This window comes from Calonectris borealis, chromosome 21 (assembly GCF_964195595.1).
Source record: "Calonectris borealis chromosome 21, bCalBor7.hap1.2, whole genome shotgun sequence".
NCBI classification, from domain to species: domain Eukaryota; kingdom Metazoa; phylum Chordata; class Aves; order Procellariiformes; family Procellariidae; genus Calonectris; species Calonectris borealis.
This window is the reverse complement of record NC_134332.1, coordinates 7,169,040-7,192,815: the sequence shown is the minus strand read 5'-3', so window position 1 is coordinate 7,192,815 and position 23,776 is coordinate 7,169,040. Positions and strand designations below refer to the sequence as shown.

The 23,776-nt window shown below is 63.0% G+C and overlaps 1 protein-coding gene across 1 annotated transcript; it reads right to left on the bottom strand.

Annotated features, from left to right (window-relative positions):
• Positions 1-819: 819 nt before the first annotated feature.
• On the bottom strand, positions 820-21,797 carry LAMC3 (laminin subunit gamma 3). The gene is made up of 28 exons (XM_075170983.1): positions 21,365-21,797; positions 17,035-17,339; positions 16,718-16,848; positions 15,626-15,792; positions 15,018-15,206; positions 14,726-14,843; positions 14,547-14,645; positions 14,083-14,219; positions 12,178-12,294; positions 11,667-11,865; positions 11,325-11,437; positions 10,842-11,060; positions 8,789-8,977; positions 8,461-8,706; positions 7,961-8,114; positions 7,702-7,844; positions 7,442-7,620; positions 7,212-7,350; positions 6,558-6,763; positions 6,182-6,258; positions 5,750-5,884; positions 5,277-5,421; positions 4,992-5,153; positions 4,550-4,652; positions 4,238-4,437; positions 3,834-3,980; positions 3,536-3,635; positions 820-2,868 (listed from the first exon to the last, which is right to left on the bottom strand). The coding sequence occupies exons 1-28, from the start codon at positions 21,780-21,782 to the stop codon at positions 2,618-2,620; spliced, it is 4,788 nt and encodes a 1,595-aa protein (XP_075027084.1). The 5' UTR covers positions 21,783-21,797; the 3' UTR covers positions 820-2,617.
• Positions 21,798-23,776: the final 1,979 nt, after the last annotated feature.

Sequence of the window (23,776 nt, the reverse complement as noted above, 5' to 3'; positions counted from 1 at the left end):
CCGGGCGGGCGGTGCGGGCCCTCCGCCCCCGCCGTTAACCCCTTCCCCGCCCCGCCGCCCTAGAACCGGCGGCTGACGGCGCCCGCCCCGCTCCGGGCTGCCTCTCCGGGGGCGGGGGTGGGGGCAAGCCTGGTACCCGCGGGGTGCAGCCGCTCGGCAGGCTCTTGCTGGAGAACTGCAAGGTCCAGAGCGGGGAAGCGGTGGAGCGGCAGCGCTCCCGGTCAGCTTCCAGCGGCCGAGCCCCCGACGGGCGGGACGCGGCGGGATGGAAGGGACGGTCTCCCTCTAGCGCGCACCGCCCGCCGTGCACAGCGGCTGCGGCTCCGGGGCAGCCCGGGGATCCGCTCCGGAGCCACCCCGGGGCAGGTGCACACCCGCCTCGGGGCTCCCCGCTCGGGTACCGAGCACTGATTCCGGTGGCAGGTTTGCAAGGTGCTGTTTGGGAGCAACTCCGTGGTGTGATAAAGCAAAACCGCTTGCAGGTCGGTGCTGGGTAAGCCCTGGAGTAAGAGCAGCAGGAAAAGGCAGGACAGACACGACCAAGCTGATGCGCGTCCTGGCCGGGATCTAATGTGGGCGGTTGCACTCAGCCCCCTCACTCCCCCTGCAATTTCAGCTAATCACCTTTTTTTAAAGACCTGTACTAAAGTGGTTTTTGGTAGGAAGTGTCAGACAGTTGCCCCACGCCATCCCAGAGCCAGACACATTTCAACCCCGGGTGCAGCTACCCCTGCTCTTTGGGAAAGCAGCAAGCACAGGTACAGCATGTGCCCCTCCTGCTGCCATGCACTCAGGTAGATGGGCAGCTATGTATTATATTAAGAATTTTTAATGGATACAGCTCTAGGCAGGTATCACCAGCTAAAAAAAACAGAGTTCCAGGGAAAGCAGGAGGGAGGATGAACTGCATCTTTAGCAGCAGGTACAAGGCAGAGGCTTGACATTTCTGTAACAGCAGCAAATTTGTGTGTTGATTGGAGTTGTGTAATTGTCCTCCCAGGAAAACTGTAAGTGGCAGTGGATCCCTGCCTCTCCGCCAAGCCGAATCACGCTGTGCTTTCACTGCTACATGGTTTTGCTTTTGCAGAGCTGTCCTTGGGCAGCGAGAGGGGAGCCCCTGCCATTACACTCCTGCAGCACCGCAGCTCTGGCACCCCATTCCTTGGGCAGCTTTAGGAGGGAGTGCAGAATTAGGAGGGAGATGGACCACTGGACCCACCAGAGATGACACTGAGGGGATTCAATGTCTATGGCAGCAGTTTTACACACAGCGTTACAAAAGACTTTAGCAAACCTGATTTCCAGCACTGTGAGCAGCAGAACATGGGTAAAACAGGTTAAAAAGTGAAGTGGGCTCCAGCCTGGGGACTCGTTTCTGGTCTTACGGAAGTGACTTCAACTGCTACCTGGAGTCACGGCACAGCCAGTGCAAGGTGGGCTGAACAAGGACCTGGCTCTGCTGCCTGCCTGGCCCCAGAGGGAGCACAGGGTGAACGCACATGCCTTTCCTTTAAAGGCGATACAGCCGCCGACCTCTGCCACCCAGTGGGAGTGACACTGGCAGGAGCTGGCCACGTCCAGCTGCTCCCCGTCCAGCCTGTGCTGGCTGCACAGCCTGATGCCACCAGCCAGCTCCTCTCCAGTGGGGAGGGTGTGCCGGGGCTGATGCTGTGGGTGGTGCAGCTGCAAGTGTCAGCTCTCCCACCTCTCTGCCCGGTGCATTGCTATGCCACCCAGACCCTGGGACTGCCAACAATTGGGCTGGTTTATAGCCAGACCTGGTGACATCCAGTGAGCCAAGTGGAGTTGGGACAGGACACAAAGACCAGAGCTGCGGGCAACGGCAACCTTGCACTACCCTGGAGCAGGGGAACAGCAAGAGCAGAGCTGCTCTTACCCTGCAGCAGGCAGAGGATGCCCCACCTGCCTGCCAGGACCTGGTTAAGGGTCCAGCTTTGTCTCTCCTTGGCCCCAGTTTAGCCCTCCCTGCGGTGCACTCCCTTCCCCTGGGCAGCAGGCAAGCTGCATGCCCTCCGGTGAGCAGCTCTCTGCCTGGCTTCACCGAGACTCATCTCTGCACCTCTGTGACCACAGCACATGAGCATCGCACTGCAGGGTGCTGCACAGCAGGACCAGCTTCCAGCACGCGTGCAACAGCCTCTCTCATCTCCTGGGGCAGGAGGGACTGCCGGGTGTTACAGCTTTGGTACGTTACATGCTTGATAAGCTGTCCCTCCCCGGTGCGCTGCGCTCCAGTGGGGAAGGAGGGATGGAGGGACGTGTCTAGCATGGAGGAGATCTGTGGCGGTTCTTCGTTCACTCCAGGGTGAAAGACCAACCCTGTGATGGCTCCATATCCTGCACAGAAACATCAGTGGTCCCTGGTAGCTGGTTGTCCCCCTACCCCGAGGACAGAGCTGGTGGCTGAAGTCATGCTGCAGAGCACTCAGGATGCTGAGCCTGAGCTGGTGCAGATAAGGACCTGGGGTGTGATATTGTATGGAGGGCAGTGTGAAGAGCAGCGGGAGGGATCGATGCTGGTGAAGGCAGGGTCCTTCGCTCTGCTGTTCCCTGTGCAGGGGGGCACAGAGGTGATGGGGCAGTGGCCAGGGACCTGTCACTGCCACTTTGAGCAGCCCTCAGGGAGGCTCCGCAAAATGTCCTCCAGGTTCTGCTTGTCAGCCCGGATCTCAGCCAAGTCGCTCTCGAACGCCTGGATCTTCTCCTGCTGCCGCGCCGCCTCCTGCCGCAGCAGGCTGAGCTGGCCAGCCAGGGTGCCCGGCGCGGCCAGGCGCAGCCACAGCCGCTCCAGCTGCAGCTGCCCAGCGCTCAGCACCGCCTCCACCTGCGCAGCCTGCTCCAGGTTGCCTGGGCAAGGGGAGAGGACATGGATCAGAGGCAGAGAGTCGGGCAGGAGAGGCTCTGACATACTCCAGGGGCTCAGACCCTCAGCACCAGGGAAACTGGAGGGAGTGGGTGCAGTGGGGCATGGAGGCATTGCAGCTTTGCAGCGATCACAGATAAGCAAATAGGACTGCGGCTCCAGGGAGGGCCTGGGCACATCTTTCTCTTACAGATGGGTGATGATTTCCACCCCTTTGCAAAACTTCTCGGATGCAGGAGTCCTGGTGTGTTCAGAAATGTACCCAGATGATCAAAGCAGAAGGAGCTGGGGCAAAACCAACCAGCAACAAGGAGCAAACCCAGCCCAGCACCTCCCTCGGCTCCAAAGGGACTGAGCCCTTGTCCCAGCCCTGCTCCTCCTGGAGATACCAAGGGAGATCAGTGTCCCCGCACCAGGCATGAGCCCACACATGCAGCAAGCCCCAATTCATTCTGCACAAGGGCTTTCCTCAAGACATGAGCCCTCGAGAAGCTTTACTAAGACTCCGAGCGATCGCAGACAAAGGGCACCCAGCTCAGCCCGAATGGCCAGCGAGCAGGAGATCCAGCACCAGCGAGCAGGAGAGCCCCAGGCCCCGACAGCCTGGCTCTTCCCCGGGAGCCTGCACCCCACTCCCGCCCGGGGTCTCACCTAGGCTGCTCAGCAGGTCGTTCAGGGTCTCGATGTCTGAGATGAGCGAGCCCCGGGCTTCCTGGAGACTTTTTGCCATCTTGCTCACCTCTCTCCCCACCTTCCAACACAGAGAGACACCCAGATCAGGGACATCATTGACCCTGGACAGGAGAGGGGAGGGGATCCCAGGAACAGCCCCAAGGGATTCCCTGTACGGTGGAGCCCAAAAGCTCGGTTGCTGCCTTTGCTCTGGTCTGTGGGCAAAGCCCATTCCAGGCTCTGGAGTACACAAGCTGCCTGAGGGGACCCGGCTCACCTGGTGTGCTTCCTCCAGGTCCCCCTTGAGCTTCTCAGCCACACGCTTCTGCCGGGAGAGCTCCCGCCGGGTCTCATTGGCACGTGTGGCAAGCTGGCTGGCGTGCTTGCGGGCCTGCTTGCTCTCCTGCAGCACAGCCACTGCCTTCTGCAAAGGGATGGAGATGGGGACAGTCACCTGGGGACACGCAGGGGGACCGCGGCTGGCTCCCAGGCGGGTCGGGTGCACCCCTCCTGTCTGCTTGCAGACAAGGGTGGGCTGTGCTGGAGGGGCAGCAGAAGCTGTATTTGGGAGCTCTGTGGCCCTGCCTGCAACAGGCTGGGCTCTGCCTGCGATGGTTGCCAGCCTGGCTGTGCCCTGCAGCCCGCCATGGGCTCCCCGCACCCCACATCCTCCACTCGGACCTTGGCACTCTCCCCAGAGACTTGCTCAGCCTCGCCAGCCATCCTCCGGGCTGCGGTGGAGATGGACAAGGAGTTTCCCAGCGTCTTCTCTGCCTGTTTAATCTTCCTCTGGGCCTCCACCATCGCCCTGTCCCGCACAAGTGTCATCCTCCTGCTCAGGGCAGCCTGGCCCTTCCGATGCCTCAGCACCTTCCTCATGCCTGTGGGGACAACCCGGCTGTCACCGAACTGGCTCTTTCTCCCCTTGGCATCCAGAGCCAGACTGGTGAGAGACGAGCTTTGGCCAGAGATGCTCTGGCCGGTGCCTTTTACCTTCCAAGCTGGCCAGGAGGGACTCCGCATCAGAGAGCACAGCTTTTCCATGCGAGACGGCGGAGGTGGCCATGCTGTGGGCAGAGCCAGCCCGGTCCCGCAGCTGGGGAGAGGAGAGCAGGGGTGAGGCTGGGGAGGGGCAAAGAGCTGCACCCAGCCCAGAAATGTGGGACCCAGCCCGCTCCCACTTAGCAGGCAAGCTCCTTGGGAGATCCGGGAGCCCCAGGGGAGATGTGTCCCAAAACATCTGCTCCCAACCCCCTGGCTGCAGGCACGGTCCCTCCAGTCGCTGGAGCAGAGGGGCTGGGACTCACCCACCCCGCTGTGCCCTGGGTGGGAGGCAGGAGAGGGATGCACCCGGCATGCCCACTGTTCTGGCTGGAACAGGGGGTGCCCATCACTTATTTTGCAGGGACACTCCACACAAGCCAGCAGCAATTACCTGCTGGAAGCCGTGAGTCCTCTGCAGCTCCTGGCGCAATCCGGCTGCCAGAGCGTGGGATGCCTCGATGGCCTGCTGAGCCGATGGCTCCTGTGCCTCCACTGCCTGCTCCAGCACTGCCAGGTCCTGTGCCAGGGCTCCAGCCTGCGCCGGCAGCGCCTGCTGCGGGATCAGGGATGCCAAAGGCTCCGTGAGAGCATCTCCCAGCCCGGGAGGCAGTGCTGCCCAACGGGTAAAGCTAGGGGGAGGGATGCAAGCAGGAGCCTTAGCTTGGACGCTGCTTACCTGCGCCAGTGCAGCCACCTGCAGAAGTTTCTCGGCCATGTCTGCGTTTGCCTGCTGCACGGCTGCGAAAGCTCTCCTGGCTTCCACTGCCACCTCCGCCACGCCAGCGCCCAGCTCTTCCTGCGCCCGCTGGATTTCCTCATACCTACATGGACAGGACGCCACAGTCACCCGGGGCCCTCCGGTCCCTTGAAGGCTGGAGATGATGGCTTGAGAGCTGGCCCCGGACACAGATGGAGGGGGAAACGCTGGGCGAAAGGGCATGAAACACCCCCAGCATGGAGCACCCTGGCTGTCTGCTTTGCAACACTGTGGTGCAATGAGTTTGATGGGACTCAGTCATGTCCCTGTTGGGCAGGTGCCAAACCACCTTGACCGAGTCCTGTAACAAGGACCGGGCCAGAGGCAAGGGGCTGCGGTGCCCTGCCAGCCCCCCCTTGCTGCCAGCCCCCCCATTTCTGCCAGCCCCTCACCCGGCCTCCAGCTCACGCTGCACCTCCCACGTTGCATTCCCCTCCAGCAGGCTCCGCAGGAGCTCGGAGCTGGCGTTGGAGGCTCGCAGCGCTCTCCCGACCACCGCCTCCACCTGCGCCGCGGCGTCCTTGTGGCTGCGGGGACAAGGGCACCCAGAGACATAATATTAGGATTGGCCCCCCTGGGAAAGGAGCAGCCATCCCACACCCCCAGCCGGGCAGGCAGCCTCCTCTGCCCGTGCGTGCCGGGATCAGACAGGGTCAGGCTCACGCAGACCCTCTGCGATGGGGACTGCGAAGCCCAGGCTCAGGGCTCCTGTGCCTCCATCCATCACTGCCAGCCGTGAGCAGAGAGCCGGGGAGGGAAGGAGGGTCCCAGCACAGCGGCTGTCCTGGCGGACACAGCCCGTGGTGCGGGACTTGCAGGTGTACCTCTCGGCCAGCTCCCGCGCCTCCAGTGCCCGGCGGCTCCAGTTTGTGGGCTGCTGAGGGATTTCCTGGGGAATCTCCTTGAAACGCAAACAGCAGCAGTGAGACCCAGCGGGGAGCAGGGACCCCCGGACCCCACCAGCCCAGCACCCAGTGAGAACCTCCCGAAGGGCTGGAGGAGGTTTGCAATCAGGAGCGAGCAAGCGAAATAGCTCCTCTTGACTCAGCTGCAAGGAGGGCTACACCCATGTGGACCCTGGGCTTTTCCCACTCACCCACAGTGCTGGTCACATCCCACCCCACCAGTCCTGCACATCCCACTGCCCCCCAGGATGGCCACCAACCCCCCCAGGAACCCGGGACCGGCGGGAGCCCGCACCATGGTAGCCACGGTGTCCGCAGCATGCAGGATCTCCCGCTGCGCCGACTGCAGCACGGCCCCGATCTCTGACAGCAGGACGCAGGTCTTGGCCGGTCCATGGCTGGAGCAGCCGGTGGCCCGGCTGGTGTTGCTGAGACGGCCCCGCGCAGTGCCCAGCGCCTCTGCCAGCCGCCCCACCTGCGCCGAGAGGGCAGCCCGGGCACCTGTGGGCAGCACAAGCAGCTGCTCCATTGCCCACAGAGGTGGTCAGGGCTCCCCACTTGCCTGTGGGGCTGCCCCATGGCCGAGCATCCCCTATTCTGCCTGCTAATGAAAGGGGAAGACAGTCCCTCCCGGGTGCTCAGGAGGGACCCAGGGATGCAGCACCCAAAGGGCACCCCATGTGCCAGTGCTCAGCCCCCAGTAATGCCCATCACCAGCTGCTCCAAAACCTCACGGGTGCAAGCATCCCTGCGGTGCTCTGTCCTATGCAAAAAAGCATGGCCCCCCCGGCTGTCCTCCCCGTCTCGGTCACCCCGTCACCCATGCTGAGCCCAGTGCTGACCTGGGACCTCCTTGCACCCACCCAGCATGTCACAGCACCCTGACAGTTTCCCCAGAGGGGTGACGTGGGGCTCCCCCCATGGTGGAGGGAAAGGGTGTCCCCTGTACCTTGCAGGAGGTGAGGGCTGGGCAGCCCGTCTCCCCGGGGTGCATCTCCCAGCATGGGGGACTGGTCCGGGCGGGCGTCGCAGCCTGGTTTTTGCAGCCATTCCTCCATCTCCTGCAGCCTGGCCTTCAGCCGGTCGGCCTGCGGGCGAGACGTGGGGCGACACAGGGGGACAGTGAGGCAGCACGGGGGCCGGCGTGCTGTGCCTGCCTCGGCAGGGCACGGGCTGTACCTCGTCCTTCACCAGCCCGTAGCAGGCAGGGCACTGCTGGCAGCGGGAGCTCGGCGGGTCAGGGAAGAAGTTTGCCTGGCACCGGTCACACTTGTAGCCCACGAAGCCGGGGCGGCAGAGGCAGGTGCTGTTCTCATGGCACTGCGGGGTGACGGAGCCCAGCGGGGAGCAGTTGCAGGCTGCAACAGTGGCAGAAAGGCATCACACAGTGGCTGCCAGCCCCCGTTTAGGGACCGAGGCACGGTCGCCATCCCCGTTACCTCTGCAGCCCCTGGCCGAGAAGCCGAAGAAGCCGTGGCGGCATCGGTCGCATCGCTTCCCCGTGACACCCGGCTGGCAGGAGCACTGCCCCGTCAGTGCATGGCACCCGCTCTCCTGCGACCCCGTCGAGTGGCACTCGCAGCTGGCACCGAGAGGCGGAGGGTGATGAGCGAGCAATGGGTGCAAAGAGCAGAGACCAGAGCCGGGGATGCAGAGTCACCGCTGTCCCCTCGCAGCCCCATGCCATGCCCTACATACCTCTTGCACCCCACGGCGGGCTGCAGGCCATAGTAGCCGGGCTGGCAGAGCCCACAGGCTCTGCCCATCACATGTGGGAGGCAGTGGCACTGGCCCGTGCCGGGATCGCAGCCCTCCAGCCCCGGGACTGAGCCGTCGGGGTTGCAATCACAAGCTATGGGAGACAAAATATTGCTTACATCCCAGTATGGGGCTGGTGGATGGGGCAGCGGGAATGGGGTGCTGGGGCTGAGCCCCTCACAATGTGGAGGGCCGTGTCCCCCCACATCAAACAGGGCTCCAAGAGTCTGAGCCCCTGCAGAGCGGGGTATCTCCAGGGAAGGTTGGCAGTGGAGAGAGGGAGCAAAGGCCATTCCTGAGCATTTGGGGCCGACCTGGATCATCCATCAGCCCTTAAACCCGCTGGGCATCCCCCTTCCACCCTCTGCCCCCACTGCTGGGAGGATTTTGGCTGCGGTGGGACCCAGGGGAGCCGGGCCAGCCCCCGGGGCCGTACGTACGTGCACACTTCCCGGCAGGGTTGGGAGCCAGCGCGTCCCCGTAGAAGCCCGGCCGACACCTCTCGCAGTGCTCGCCCGTCGTGTTGTACAGGCAGCGCAGGCACCGGCCGGACACGGGGTCACAGTTCCCCACAGCGTTGAGATCCACGTTCCCGTGACACTGGCAGGGGATGCAGGGATGCACGGGGCCCCTCTGCCCCAGGGGGTCCCCAAAATACCCATCGTCGCAGAGCTCGCAGCGTTTCCCTGGGAAAGGCGAAAAGGTCAGGACAGTCCGGCTGTGCTGGTGCTGCCTGCGGCTCCCTCGCCCACCCACCCCCAGCCTCACCTCTCTGCCCGGGGGGGCAGTGGGTGCAGACCACCTCCCCGCTGCCAGGCACCTCGGTGCAGGGCGAGTGGCCGGGGCAGGGGCACGGCTTGCAGTCATCGAAGCGCCCTACGAAGGGGTTGCCATAAAACCCGGGGCTGCAGCGCTCGCAGGAGGGACCTTCTGTATTGTGCAAGCACCGGCAGTGCCCTGCGAGGAGGAAAACAGAGGTAAGGGTCTGCAAAAACCCAGCCCCGAATAACAGCAGGGACCACGGGAGGGATGAAGAGCCAACGGCTGAGCATGGCACACCGTGAGTGCCGAGAGGGATCTGCAGCTCCAGTCAAGGGATGACGCTGGGATTGCACATCCCCAACCAGGACTTGGAACATTTTCCCTCCCTGCCCCGTCCTTGCTCAAGGGAGAAAGTTTTGGAGGCGATGCCGGGGCCCCAGCGCCAGCCCTGTGCTCCCCCGCAGCGCGGGGACGAGGCGGCGCTGGCGCACGCAGGCAGCACCGTCAACATGCACGGGGTCTGTCGGCGCCTGCAATAATCGACACCACATTTCTCGGCGACGAGGCGCGTCGTTTCCAGCCTGTCATGGAAAACACAAGCGGCCGGCCGGCACCCAGCGGGGAACGAGCGTCTCCTCGCGAGCCGAGCCGGTGAGTCATGGCCTTCTGAAATCAGCTGGGAGGAGGAAGAGGAGGAGGAGGAGGAGGAAGGATGCTCAAGGAACCCCCCACCTCCAGGCAGACGCTCTGCTTGACTGGAGAGAGAGAAGGAGCCAGGGGGAGGATTTTTCCCCATGATTTGTGGGGTCAGTCATACCAGGCGGGTTGCGCAGGAGAGAACAGGCGTTTTTCCATTTTTCCCACATCCGGACGATGGAAAAGAAAGGAAAAGTGGGTGGTAGGAAGGAGTGGAAAAATAAACGAAAGGAAGCGCGCGGGCTGGCTCGGGCTGGCAGTGCCCGGGCCGGGACATCAAAAGCCTGGCCCCGTCCCTGGGGATTGTGCAGTCGGTGGCGCCAGCCCCGGCTCTGCGAGACGAGGGCTGAGTTTGCCGAGCTGCTGCCGTGTTTCCGCTGGCAGGGCAGGGGCACTTCTGAGCACAACACCTCTTCCAGCCCTTTCCATCCCGAAAATACACTATTGTCGCTGCTCACTGAGGGGAGCCGGCCAGCGAGGAGCCCCCGGGGCTCCGTCCGAGTACCAAATGCATCATTTTATTTCCAAACTCTTTTCAGCACCGATCGGAGCTGCTGCTTTCTGCAGGTGTGGACGGGGAGCAAGGCAGCATCTCACAAGCCCCTCACGGCTCTGATCTGCCTTTCCCTGTGGCTGACAGCAGCTGGATTCATGCAGCCACCTCAAGCTCCAGGGCAGCAGTTAGCAATCCTGTCCCCCTTCCTCAACCAAAGCCACTTTTCCTGGCAGGAGAAGGGAGAGCCAACACCCCGCAGACCGCCCCAGACACAGCCAAGCTGCCCTGAAGACTTTGCTTTTGCTTTTTCCTCCCTTCAAGCCACAGTCCCTGCTGCAGTCACGCACTGCTGAGCTGGATCTGGAGGCAGAGCAGAGCACCAGCTCCTCTGGTGCCTTCCCGCAAGCCTGGCACCGCTGTGTTTTCCTGCTCTTTTACTTGTTTCTCTGCTCAGGTTCACCCCCAGTTTGCAGGCACCAGGGCTGTGCCCAGTCCTGCTCGGCTCCTCGGGCAGTGATGCTGCCTGCAAGAGCCGTCCTGGCAAAACCCTCTGCCTCTCTCCTGCCCTGACCCCTGCCTCCCCACTGAGGACCAGCACCTTTCCTTTCTCCTCCTTTAAGACCATAAAGTACCATGAAAGATGCCCCTCTTATTATAAATTACCACTGTTATTACAGTTCACTAATTATCTCTGTCTCTGTGGCTATGAACCCAGTCCCTATAACCAGCCAAGCAATTCAGCTTGCAAGTTTTGGGTACCGCACCCTCCCGGATGGTTTCCAGCATCACTCAGAAACAAGCAAAGACATGAATTTGTCACCCATGCACGCAGCGATGGGGTGAGCGGAGGGGCCGGTGGGTGCGCACCTGCGAGGGGGTGGCAGTCCCCGTGCTGGTTGCAGGCGCAGGGCACGCAGCTGACGAAGGAGCCGCCGAAGGGGATCTCCCGCTTGAAGCCGGGTGCGCAGGACTGGCAGAACTGGCCGGTGTAGCCCGGGGGACACGTGCACTCCTCCACCCAGCCCGCCCGTGCTCCCGGCCCGGGGCGAGCGGACGTGAGCTGGACCTCGCTCAGGGACAGCCTGCCTGCGAGAGGGGAGAGCAGGGTGAGAATGGGATGGCACGGCCCCTGGCCCTGCTTTCTCCATCCCGCCTGGAAATGCTCCAGGCAAGTGTAGGAGACCCCAAAATACCTCCTGGAGAGCGCAGGGGTGTTCACAGAGAGGAGCCAGGCCCTGCCCCATCACACCCCCTGCAATGCCTCTCATCCCTGAGAGCCTGATGCTGCTTCGATGTCCCCAGCCCCATCCCAGCTTGGTCCCCATGGGGACGTTGCATGGAGCCACGCACCTTGCACGGGGCCACGGCTCACGCGGAGGTGGAGGGCAGTCAGGTTGGAGAGCAGGCGCTGGAAGCTGAAGGCCGACAGCAAAGGCTCCGCACCCTCCTCTGCCTCGTGAAGCCTGTTGGAGAAGGAGCATGGGAGGAAGGACAGGGCCAGCCTGACAGCCACGTGCTGCAGGACAGCTCAGCTCCCCAACTGGGACCCGGGCACAGCGCTGGGGGCACAGTTAAATCCCCAAGGGGGGCAGGGAGCAGGACTGAACCCCACAGCACAGGGCAGCACAGGCAAGATCAGACACACTGTGTCCCAAATCCAGCCGAGGTTCCCCAAAGCACCGCACTGGGTACCTGAAGGTGACAGCCTGCTTTCCGCGCTGGGGCTGGCTCTCGCTGCTGGACATGGTGATCTCCATCCCCTCGCCCTCCAGCACCAGCTGGACCCGGAGCAGGGGCACCCCGGTCTCCATCCCTGTCCCGTTCGCTTCTGCTCCCAGCAGCAGGGACAGGAGCTGCCCGTAACTGAGACGCTGGTTCTGCAGAAACTTCTCTGCAAGCAGAAAGAGAAGGAAAGTCTGTAGGACATGGATGCACCAACTCTGCTGGGGATCCCCACATGGTCCTGCTCCCACCAGCATCACCAGCAGCCATGGTCACCCTCTTAGGGCCAGCTCCAACCTGCCCTCCCAGGGTCCCGGTCCACCGCTCCAGTCCCCCCCACTGCCTTGTGTTATTGAAACACGCTCAGCTCTGGGATGGAGCCCAGCGCCTCATGCACCAGCATAGCAGTGGGATGTCCCACGAGAGCACCGGAGGGTCCCCGTGGCAGAGCAGGACCCCAGGGACCCGGCACGCATGATACCTGGTGCAAGAAAATCCACCGGCTCCTCTCCATCCCACTCGGTGACAATCTCCCCGTCAGCCCAACGCAGAGGCAGCTCCGCGGCGCCCGGAGCTGCGGCAGCCCAGCCCTCCAGCCCTGCATGACAGCACACAGTGGCGGTGCACGGGCGAAGGGAGCAGCGAGTCCCCGCCAGCCCAGCACTAGCAGGGTGCTGCTTTCGGGGGCTCTGTCCCTCCTCCCGAGACCCTCCAGGGTCTTGTAAGGGGCCAGCGCTTTGTAACACCCTGCTCCGCTCAGGCTCTGCGCTCTCACACACCGGAGAGTGGCCCTAGCCGCCCCGCCCAGCTGTTTATTTTCTTAGATTTGGAGGAAATTATTATCTTTAAACTTTTGCCCCCCTGCCTGTGTTGTGGTTCCAACGTTACTGTGGGCTGGAGAGTGCAGGAAGCCCAGGGAGAGAGGAGGTTTAATTGCATTAAGTTGGTTTCCTTCGGAAATCAGTTAAAACCCCCACCCCTCCCCAGGGTTAGTTATTTTTTCCAGCCCTGGGCACCCGCAGGATGAACACTTGCATTTCTCTCCCTGGCTATCGAGTGGGCTGCACTCGATTATCAAATCACCCCGAATTTGGACCCTTTCACCCAGCACAGGAAACTTTCAGCTGCTCCAGCTCAGCTGCAGATTGGGGAGCGCTTTGGGGAGCGGGGCTGTAGGAGGGCGGGTGGCTGCGCCCTGCCCCGCGCTGCCCGGCCACGCTGAGCCTTTTGCAACCCAGCCCAGAGCTCTGCCAAACCTGTCCCTAAAGGAGCAGCCCCAAATTGGCTGCATGAAGGGTAGAAAAAAGACACGGTTTAAAGCCTGGCTCCGTTTCAAGGCCATGGAAGACATTACGGCAGTACAGCAATTGGCAGCGGGGTTTAAAGGCAATCAGGATAAACCCGCGCCTGGCGCGTTCGTCTCCATCTGCTCGCTGGCGTGTGCACCCTGTGGGGGTACAGGCAAGGCAGACAGCCGGTTTGCCCGCGATGGGTGCCCGTACCCTGCCGGGGTGCAGGCGGGGGTCCCAGTGAGCGGGGGCTGCAGCGGGGGCTGCGCTGGGCCCGCAGCCGGGGCTGCACGCGTCGGGCTGTGCGGCAGATGGCAGGGTTTCCCCAAACATCCCGCACACATCCAGCCCTGCCACGCACAGCCCTGGCTGCAGCTGGGCAAGAGCACCCCATCCCGTTCCCCCGGCCCCCCATCTGCGCTGCCGCGTCCCAGCCAAGGATGGAGAGAGGAGGGAATAAAGGGGAAAGTTCCCACCAGGCTCCATCCTTTTAGTTTTTATCTTTCTGAGATGATTTTTAGTGCTCCTGCAGTCCCTGGTGTGGTGGGACGGCATGGCCGGCCCCGCAGCCCTCCCTGAGCCATGCACAGCCCTGGGAAAAGGTCGGAATGGAGGGATGCCACGGGGAGCCAGGGAGAGCCCGTCCCCACGGAGCTGGGGGCAAAAGCAGAGGTTTAACTGCAAAATAGGGGCAAGCCAGAGAAATCACCCTCAGCCATCACCACCAGTCAGCCCCAACGGGAGATGCCCAGCCTCAGAGCTGGATGCCCTGCCCCAGAGGAGGATTCTCAGTCCCAAAGGGGGATGCTCAGCCCCAGAGCAGGGTGCTCAGCCCCAAAGGGGATGCTCAGCCCCAAAGGGGGATGCTCAGCCCCAGAGCAGGGTGCTCAGCCCCAGAGCAGGGTGCTCAGCCCCAAAGGGGGATGCTCAGCCCCAAAGGGGGATGCTCAGCCCCAGAGCAGGGTGCTCAGCCCCAAAGGGGGATGCTCAGCCCCAAAGGGGGATGCTCAGCCCCAGCCTTCCCAAACTGCCAGAGTTTTTTGGCTGGAGTTGGGGCAGCTGTGCACTCCATTTCACCCAGGCTGGGGGGTGGGTACCTTGGCTGAAGTCGGAGCGGACGTGGGTCACCTCGTAGCCGTCTGCCGCCGTGCAGGCAGTGGAGTGGCCGTAGCAGAAGCAGCTGGTGCAGCCGGCAGGGTTGTGGGGCTGCAGGTCAAACCAGCCTGGCTGGCACCTGGGCATGGGGAGGAAACAGGAGCACATGGCATGGGGCAGGCAGAGCCGTGGGGGACCACAGCAGCATCCCGAAGGGGACACTGGTGGCAGCTCTGAGTGAGCCTAGTCCCAGTGGTCCCTGCAGCCCCATGGCCTCGCCAGCCAGCCAGGTCCTCTGCAGGGAGCGACCTCGCAGGATTCCCCTGGCAAAGCCCCTGCGAGGGGTCCTGTGTAGGGGCTGGGGAAGCAGCAATGCTCCGCGGGAGTGAAGACACCTGCCCTGCACCGACCACCGAGCCCTGGCATTGATCCCAGCCTGGTCTCATCCCCATCCCGCGGTGCTTACCTGTTGCACAAGTGCCCCTCCACCCTCTCCTTGCAGGTGCAATGCCCCGTGTTGGGGTCGCAGGTGCCCACGCTGCCCGCGGGGTCGCAGGCGCAGGGTCTGGATGGGGTGAGATGATGGTGCGAGGTGAGCCCCAGTCCCATCCCGCAGCTCCTGCCTGGAGCCGGGCTCCTCCTCACCTGCAGCCGCCTTCGCTGAGGCTGTGGTAGCCGTCCTTGCAGCGCTCGCACTTCCAGCCCGTCACGTTGGCTTTGCAGAGGCAGGTCCCCGAGCTGTCGCACTGGGGCTGCAGGGAGCCTGCGGGGACCCCGGCCAGCCCTGAGGCTCAACCCCAGCCGGGGAGAGACACGGGGAGGAGATGGGGGGGAGATCCCAGGCAAGGGAGGACTGACCAAAATCATCCCTCCCAGCCGAGCCCTGGCTAGGGCAGGGGTTTTGCACCGGACCCCGGCTCAGCGCAGCCCCACGCACCTGCGGGGTGGCAGTGGCAGGGCTGGCAGGCTGCCTGCTGCTCCCAGCGGTAGTGGTTCTGCTGGCACCGCTCGCAGTGGGGCCCGGCCGTGTTGTCACGGCAGTTACGGCAGTGGCCCCCGTGCCCGCTGCGACGGTACAGCTCCCGGTCGTAGAAGCACTCCTCTGAGCGGCCGCTGCAGTTGCAAGCTGGGGAGGGGGGAGGAAGGGTGGTCAGCTGAAGCTCAGTGGCACCCGGGGGGCACAGGGCACAGGTTAAAGCAACCTCCTGGGGGGGCTGGATGAGCCAGAGGGGCTGCTTGGCTCAGCGGCGCGGGCTTTCGGGAATGCCTCCGCCATTGGGAGCGGAGGTGGGTGCAGCACCGTGCATGGAGCAGACGGCTGCACTCATGGGGTAAGGAAATGTTGGGGGATCCTCAGGGTGGTGCTGTGAAGGGGGGCCCCGTAAATCCTCCCTCCCTGCCTGGAGCAGCCTTGCAAAACCGAGCAGGCACTTTCTACCCGTGCAGGAAGGGCAGGAGCTGCTGGACGAGCCGATGCAGCACCAGCGCAGCCCATCGGGCCCGGCCGCACACCGTGACCTCGGAGCCAGCCCGGGCGATACTCACGGAGACACTCGTTGGCGGCCTCGGCGGTGCCGCGAGCCCAGGGCCGGTCCTGGTAGAAGGGCTGGCAGCGCTCGCAGTCGGTGCCGGCCGTGTTGTGCTGGCACACGCAGACCAGCTGCCCAGCCTCGTCCGGCGCGCACTCGCTGGCGTGGCCGTTGCATTTGCACCTGCAGCAAGACCCCGGCGCGCAGACAAGCTGCTCTCAGCACCGGCATGGGCAGCAGCCGGCAGCGGGACGGTGCCCAGGCTGTGCAGCGTGCGGCCGGGCCAGTTCTCCCGGGGTGGCCGTGGAGCGAGGAGCAGGGCAGAAAGCAGCTCGGGCTGTGCCGGCGTCAAGGCCGCCCGCCGTGTCCCCACAGCGCTCCCGGCCCGGCCAGCTGGGAGGTCACACGCTGAGGGTGGCCTGTGCGAGATGCTAACCAGCTCCAGCTGCTGGGCCCCGGGGGGGTGAGATGACAGTGACGGGGGCTGCCGGCCAGCTGGGAGCAGCCCCGGCCCCGCTGCCTTGGGGGAAGCAGCTCTCACCGGGATGGAGAGATTTCCCGCTCCCCCAGCCCGGGAAGGGCGCATGCAGCACAGCCCACGGGGAGCACCGAGTGGGTGCCACCGATGTCTCTGTCCCCTATCAGGTCCCCCACCCCACCAGCAGCTGCTCCGGCTCCTGGGGCCATGGCCATGCCGACTCCAAGCTCCTCCACCAGCCTCTGTGGCCTCGGGCATCTCTCGCTGACACCCTAGGACCTCTCTTTTGCTGTGCCCAGGGACCAAGCAGGGCCACAGGAGGGGCAAGAGGAGCCCCCGTGCCGATAAAATCCATGGGGCTGGGATGGGGCAAAGCAGATACCGCTGGTGGCAAATGGAGAGGACTTGTGGGGAAAAGACCTCCTTTGTGCACAACTCAAAGGGCTCCGGGTTTCATCACCCGTCTCTGCACTGCCAGCTCCGGTTTACAGGTGGAGGAAGCCACATCTGAGTGGTTTGCTCCAAAAACACAATTCAAACAAGACTGAAGTGGGGAGCAGCTGCCCCAGCCCCACGGCCCCGGGAAGGTTCCCCCCGTCTTGCCCTTACCCCGGCCCGGCTGCCCCTCACCTGCCACCGACGGAGAAGTCGGAGATGGCGTAGTAGTACGACTGCAGCACCTTGGGGTCCTTGAAGATGTCATCCCCGAATGTGTTGAGCCGGTTCAAGGAGATGAGCAGGTCGGTGACGGTCACCCACTCCTGCAGGGGACACGGGGAAGGTGCCACGGCAAGGGGTCACCTTGCTCCCCACCCTGACCGGGATGCATCCTGCACCTTTTCCTATGAGGGTGCAGGGCATCACAGGTGCTTTTACTCCAGGTGGCTGCATTAGTGCACCCGGTCCTGGGGGACCATGCACCCACCCCGCTCCCATCCTCACGGCACCTGCAGCGCGGGGCTCCCGTCAAAATTGTAGGCGCTGGGCCGTCCCTCGAGGGTGGAGAAGGCCACGTTGCCCCCGCTCAGCGGGGAGATGTCGCTGAATTCGTCGGTGCAGAAGGCCACTTGCTCGTCCTCCCCCGGCTGCAGGTAATGCCGCTGCCGCTTCCCGTAGGTCTTCTCGCAGGACGCGCTGTAGTACTGGAAGGGCACCCAGGGCCCCTCGGCGCGGCTGCGCTTGTAAATGGCGAAGCTCTCGGGGCGACTGGTGTGAAACTTCAGCCGCACGTAGGTGATCTCGTAGGCTTTGCCTGGGGACAGACCCACCACGCTGTCACCCGGCTGCCCGATGGGCACCACAGCCTGTGCCAGGGCTGAAATTATCCCTGCTGCCAGCATCCCCCCGCTCCCACTGTGGGCACCGTCCCCCTCTCCCCGCCGCAGCTAAAAGAGGAGCGTTTTTGTGCAAAGCAGAAATCACCATCCAACTGCCCTTATCCAGCTCCTCCTTGCTGCAGCCCAAACCCCGTCCAGCCCCAAATCGGCTCTCGCCCCACCGCAGCCGCCCACCCATTGCATGGGTGCACCAGGCGGGTTGCAGGGGCAAGGAGCCGCTGCAAAGCCGGGCTCTAACCAGTGGCCGGGGAAGAAGAGTCAGGCCCACAGCACTGAGCAGCATCCCCGGGGCAGCGGTGGATCCACAGGATCCCCACGGGGATGGGGAGCTGGAAAGGGTCAAGGCTGGTCCCTTCCCAGGCAGCCACGTGCCAGGACCTGGCATCGCTGCCGTCTTTGCCGGCATGAAGACAAAGAGCGGCCACCAATCCCCGGGGTGGCTGGTGCAGCTCTGAAAACACTTGAAAGAATTAGCAAAAAGGGGAAAAGAAAACACCAAAGCGAACATCAGAACTGCTTAATTGCCAGAGATGAAGGACCAGCTCAAAGACCGGATTGCTCCATAACAGCACTGTTCCTGACAGCACAAAACAATTAGCTGCAAGGTTTTGGCTTTATTTGAAAAGATAATGAGTTGGGAATGTTAGAGGGGTTATTCCGGGACTAGGAAAACAAGCCTTTAATTGGGCCCATATGAATACTGTCGCATATGTGCTGTGACTTTGCTGCGGGGGAGCCGAGGCAGCCCGGCTACCAGCGCTGGGAAAAGCAGCTGCCTCCCATCAGGGATGCAGGGAGCACCCGGCCAAGCACCCGGGGCGGGACACAGACCCGCTCGCAGCCCACCCGGAGGTGACAAGGGCCAAGAAGGGGCTGCAACCAGGCTGTCCCACCACCACCGCGCTCCCCTGTGCCTCTCCCCAAATTCACCTCCCTCTGGGACCCCTCTGGGCTGGCGACAGTGGGGGTGCCCCTGCCCTGCACCCCACGGTGGGGGGGACACCCGGCGGGCGCCCGTTCCCAGACAGCACGGTCCCGGGGGGGACGTCTACCAAAACAGCGAGGTCGGGGCCATCGCCTCCCGGAGCAGTTTCCTCTGGGAGAGGAAGGGAGCTCGGCGCTGTGTCAATAAACAGCCCCTCCCCAAGCGGCCCTGCGCGAGGGGAGGGGGTGGCTGGGCTGGGGGAGCCCGAGTGGTGCCTCCGGCTGGGATGGAGGAGACTCGCTGTCGTGGGGAATCATCCCGAGGGAGCACGTGCTTTTCCCAGACAGGCCTTTTAATCAGCCAAATTCTGCTTAGAGGAAAAAAAAAAAAGAATCCAGAAAATAACCCGGGCTGGTTGTCTCCTCTTTCCTGCTCTGGAAAGCGTGATGTGTCCCAAAGCCGGGTGTGCCGTGGGACGGGAACACCGGGCGGGTGTGCAGGCGGCTGAGGGTGCTGGCACCAGGACCCCCGGGATGCTCTCCCAGCTGTGCTGTCCTCCAAACAAAGTGTTTGCCTCCCGCAGAGCCCAAACCGCAGCTCGTACCGCGCCGGGGGCTCCAGGCGAAGGAGTTTGGAGAGGAGAGAGGAGCGTGTGGGATGGGCACATCACCTACGTGTCCCCAGCTGCCCCCAAAAACCTCAGCCCCAGGAGCCCACCGCAGGCTCGCGTCCCACAGGAAAATCAGAGTCACAGAGGCAGATACTGCCGAATCCTGACACTCTGCGATGAGCCGTTGGCATTCAGAGAGCTACCCGAGGAGCCCTGGTGCCTTTGCAAGCCTGCGGATATTTTGGGTTCCTCCCTGATGTCTGACAGGGTAAATGCAGCGGCCACGGGTGCTCGGGATTATCGATCCGCTCTGAGCCCAATGCACTGTAACGGCATGGCTGAAACCTCGCAGAGAAAAGGGATTTAAAGGAGGATAATCTAATTAACGCCAATCAACAGCATGCAGGTAAACACAGGTGTTGTCCAACTCATTCAATATCTTATTTAATAAGCTCCCCAGGTAACCACGCTGGACAACCTACAAGACGTCTGAGTCGGGACTGAGCAAGACGAGCAGGCTGGCCGGGACGCACTACGGAGTTAAAAAACCCAATTATTCAGCGGAGCTCACAAGCGAGGACTTGTCCTGGACCATGTCCCGGGGGGCTGCAGGGAACGGTTGGGCTTTCCCTCCATAACCCACGTGAAAGCATTAAGGTAGCAATAAAAAGGTCTGCAGCTGGGACAAGAACGGGGCCCAGCGGCTATGGGAAAGGTCAGACAGCAATGCGCTGGGCACCAAAATGGCACTTTTTAGCATGGCAAGGTATACGAGCCACGCAGGAACAAGGGTATGTTTGCAGAGGGATGCGCCGGCTCAAGAGGGGATGCAGGGACCGGGGGTGAAGATGAGCTTGGTGCAACGTTATGGCCTTGGATGTGTTAATGGGAGACAGACACAAGCAGGACGGTCACAGGGACTGGACAAGACTCCACTGGAAACCCGAGCGCGGGGTCCAGCAGGGTCTGCAGAGGAGCTGGGGAAGAGCCAGCAGAAAGGCAGAGACTGGGATGCAAGCCCTGAGGCTTGGGGAGCTCGGACTGGGGCAAGGGGCCGCTGCACACATCAGCGTGCTGGGAGCCCACACATATCCATGTGCCGAGTCACGACTGGTGGCCACAAACTTGCCTGGCCATCCCGGAGACGGCCACCAGCTTCCCGTGCCAGAGGCTGAAAGGAAGAAAATCCAGGTTGGAAGTCACCTGCAGTGGGGGGGGGACCACCGGCCACCGGAGGAACCAGTGGCAGTTTGTTCAGCCATGCAGGTTGCATTCGGGTTGTCTGCGCTCCAGGTCAAACACGAAGGAATTTGGGGTGATCTGACAGCCTGCATTAGATGGGCGAGGGGCTGGCAGCTCCCCTCCGGTGGGGCTGGCAGGAGCGGGAGCAGGGAGCGGGGCTGGCTGGCTCCTCCGGCATCGCTTCTCATGCCCGGCGGGGAGCCCAGCCCCAGCGCGGGGACGAGGACCAGATGTCCGCCCGCTCGCAGGGGGCTGGGAAAGCGGTGACCTCCGCCCAGCCGGGCGGCTCCCGCGTCCCCGCCGGGGCACACACAGACCCTCCACCGTCACCCTGACTCCAGCCGCTGGGTCCCACCAGCACAGCTCCATGCCACACTGGTGCCCAGCTGTCCTCTTACTGGTTCCAACCGCAGCCCCTCCGCTACCCCCCTTGGGCATGCAGAGACGGCAGAGAATGAAGATTTTACAGCGCTGGTCAATAGCCAGGATAGTTTAGATGGCAGGAAAATATTAAAAATCCTTTTTAAAATGCCAGGCACGCCCCATGGGTTTAAGTACTCTCCAAGCGGGCGGCTTGCACAATATTTAAAACGTAGAGGGTCGGATGCCAGCTGGGGAAGCCTGCGGGGGCTGCACGGTGTGTGCGGAGCTCTGCCCCCCAGGACGTAACGGGCAGCCTCAGCAATGCACAGGGGCGAAACGGCACGGGCCCAGCACCCACGGTGCTCACCCCAGTGGCAAGGCTCTTGCAGGGGGGTCTGTGCCTCCCCCCGCCTGCCTCCTGCTCCACAAACTTGCATAATCGGTAAAAAGCAGCCTGGGGGGAGCGGGAGAGCAGACACCGTGGGCACGGCTGGCTGGGAAGTGGCACAGGCGGGCGCAGCCACCGGCATCCTCGCCCCGCAAGGGACCGGGGCTCGGCTGATGGAGGGGGCAGACCCTCCCCGGGTCTTTTCAGTGATCTACCCGCAGTGCTTCACAGAGGGCATCTCCCTCCTTGCACCCCTTAAAAGCCCTGGGGAGGGTCCTGTTTTTAACCCAAAAGCAGCACCAAGAGCTGCAGGGTGCAGGAGCATCCATCCCCCCAGCCACACACCCGAGTCTCGATGCACCCACCACCCGCTTCCCTCGCCGGCACCGCGGGGGGTCCCGCCGGCACTTACCCAGGTGGAGGGTGATGTTGACGGAGTTGGGGTGCTGGATGCCGAAGGCCATGGACTGGCTCTGCCACCAGGTGCTCTCCTCCTGGCTGTGGAAGTCGGTGAGGAAGGAGGCGTTGTGGTGGTGCTGGGGGTCGGTGGCATCGCAGCGGTGGCACAGGGTGCTGGCGTGGCGGGCACCCATCTGCAGGCAGTAGTCCTCGGGGGGTGAACCGCATGTGTTGGTGGCCTGGACGGCCCGGCCGAAGGCGGCGTTCTCAAAAACGGGCATGCAGCGGCGGGGCTGGCCCTGGGGGTCCCGGCAGGCAGGTGAGCCCCCCGTCCCCAGCCCCAGTCCCAGCAGGGCCAGCAGGCAGAGCCCGGGAGGCCGTGCCATGCTGGGGCTCGCCTGGCCGGACTCTGAGCCTCCTCCGGATGGCATGGCGGGAGCAGGCGGGACAAGATGAGATGGGACGGGATGGGATGGGACAGGATGGGATGGGACGGGTCCCCCTGCCCGGCACCTCCTCTCGCTCCGAGGTCCATCTTGTGGAAGCTGCTGGGAATGTCAAAAGCTTCGTGTGTGAGCCCAGGCTGCGGGGTTTGGGCTTCCCCCAGGCCACCCTGGTCCCCAGGCTGTGGGGCCAGGCAGGATGGGACCTCTCCAGTGGGATGCACCTCAGTCCCATAGCTTCGGGGACAGGGTTTGTACCTTCGGCTGAACGGATGGAGCTGAGCTCCTCCATTTCTCAGCCACGGGGATGAACTCGTGGCGATTCATGCCCCACGTGTGGGTTTTTCCTTAAATTTGTGGGGATCACCAATTTTCTTGCAGCCCCAAAATCAAAAGGGAGCGGAGGAAAGGCAGACCCAGCACCCTCTTCTCCCCTCACATTGATTTATGGGGACCCCGCTGCTCCCCCACTCGCACCAACCTGGCTGGGTCGTGGGTCTGTGACACCCCCCAATGCCTCCACATCAGCACCTGCGAGTGGGGGTCCCATCCCTGCCTGCTGCCACGGGGCAGCCCAGTCCCCTGGACCAGGGCACATCCCTGTGGAGGCATCTCCATGGGGTGGCAAAACCAGATGGTCACCAGACCTCGTTAGCAGCCTGTCAGGTAATGCTAATTACAGCCTGTGCCAGAGGGGATCCCTTTTGGGACTGTGGCACCCTCCAGATTTCACCCATGGGGACAGGAGGGTGACAGCAAAGAGGGAGATAGGCAGGGGCACGGTGCCATGCTCCTGGGCAGACCCCGACCTCTGCCAGCCCTGCTCTGCAGGGGGGTGTTTGCAAAAGTGGGGTGCACGGGGGGACCACCGCCTCTGCCCCCCGCACTGCTCAGCTGAGCTGCCCGCAGGAGCCCTGGAAACTTAGCTGTCATTTATAATTTAAGCTCTCTTCCTCCCCTTCCCTTCTACTCTTATTTATTTTATTCTCCTTCTCCGTGCACACTGCAGGGAGAAAGCACCGGAGGGAAGCTGTGAATCAGAGTCTTCGGCAGCGGCTCCCGCAGCAGCACCGTTTCAAAGCCCCATTACCATATATTGACCCGGGCTCTGACAGCCAGAGCCAGCTCCGCTGGGAAGGGCGAATTTCCCAGCACTGAGGAGCTGTGCATCAGCTGCCTGGGAGCGGGCGGCCAGTGGCAAACCCACTGTCAGCCTCCGGGGAGAAAGAGAAGGCTTTTCAGCTCAATAATTGCCCTGCACATCTCCACCACCAGTTCTAAGGGGATTTATATCCCGCAGGGATGAGGTTTTCCAGGTGTTTTGCTTTCCCCTTGCTGGTGAGGCTGCAAGCTCTGGGTAGGAGAGGCTCTCTCGTGCCATGGGTTTGCCACCTCCTCCCCGGGCTGTTACACACACCCAGGAGATGATCTCCCTGCCCAGCCCATCCCCTCTTGCAGAGGGGTCTGCGTTAGAGAGTGATGAGACCACGCAGCCAGGGCTCAGTGGCTGCTCGTGGGATGCACAGAGGATTCAAGCAAAGCTGATGAGAGTATCCCAACCTCACCTCCTCCTCCAGCACAGCCCACCCAGTGTGGGGGGACAGCCCGTGGGGCCAGAACTTGACAGGAATCAGTGGTGACACCACTGTGCCCAGCAGTGGGGATGCTGCAGCCGGTGTGGGAGCAGCACGTCCCCAGACTGATTCAGCTGCACCCCAGGCTGGCCAAGCCCCTCGCCAGGCTCCTGGCCGGTGCTGGGCACAAGCCCTTTCCTGCCCAGGGAGTTGCCCTACACTTGCCATGCATGGGATGGGTGCTCCGGGCACAATCTGGCCCCGGCTCATGGTCTGGCACTGCTTTGGGACCGGCTGCTGCAGGGGACTTGGACAGAAGGTCTGGAAAAGCCCAGCACCTCTCCCATGCACAGGCAGCAGTTCCCTCCAGTCAGGTTTCCTTGGGCATCCCTGAAGGCAAACTCGGGA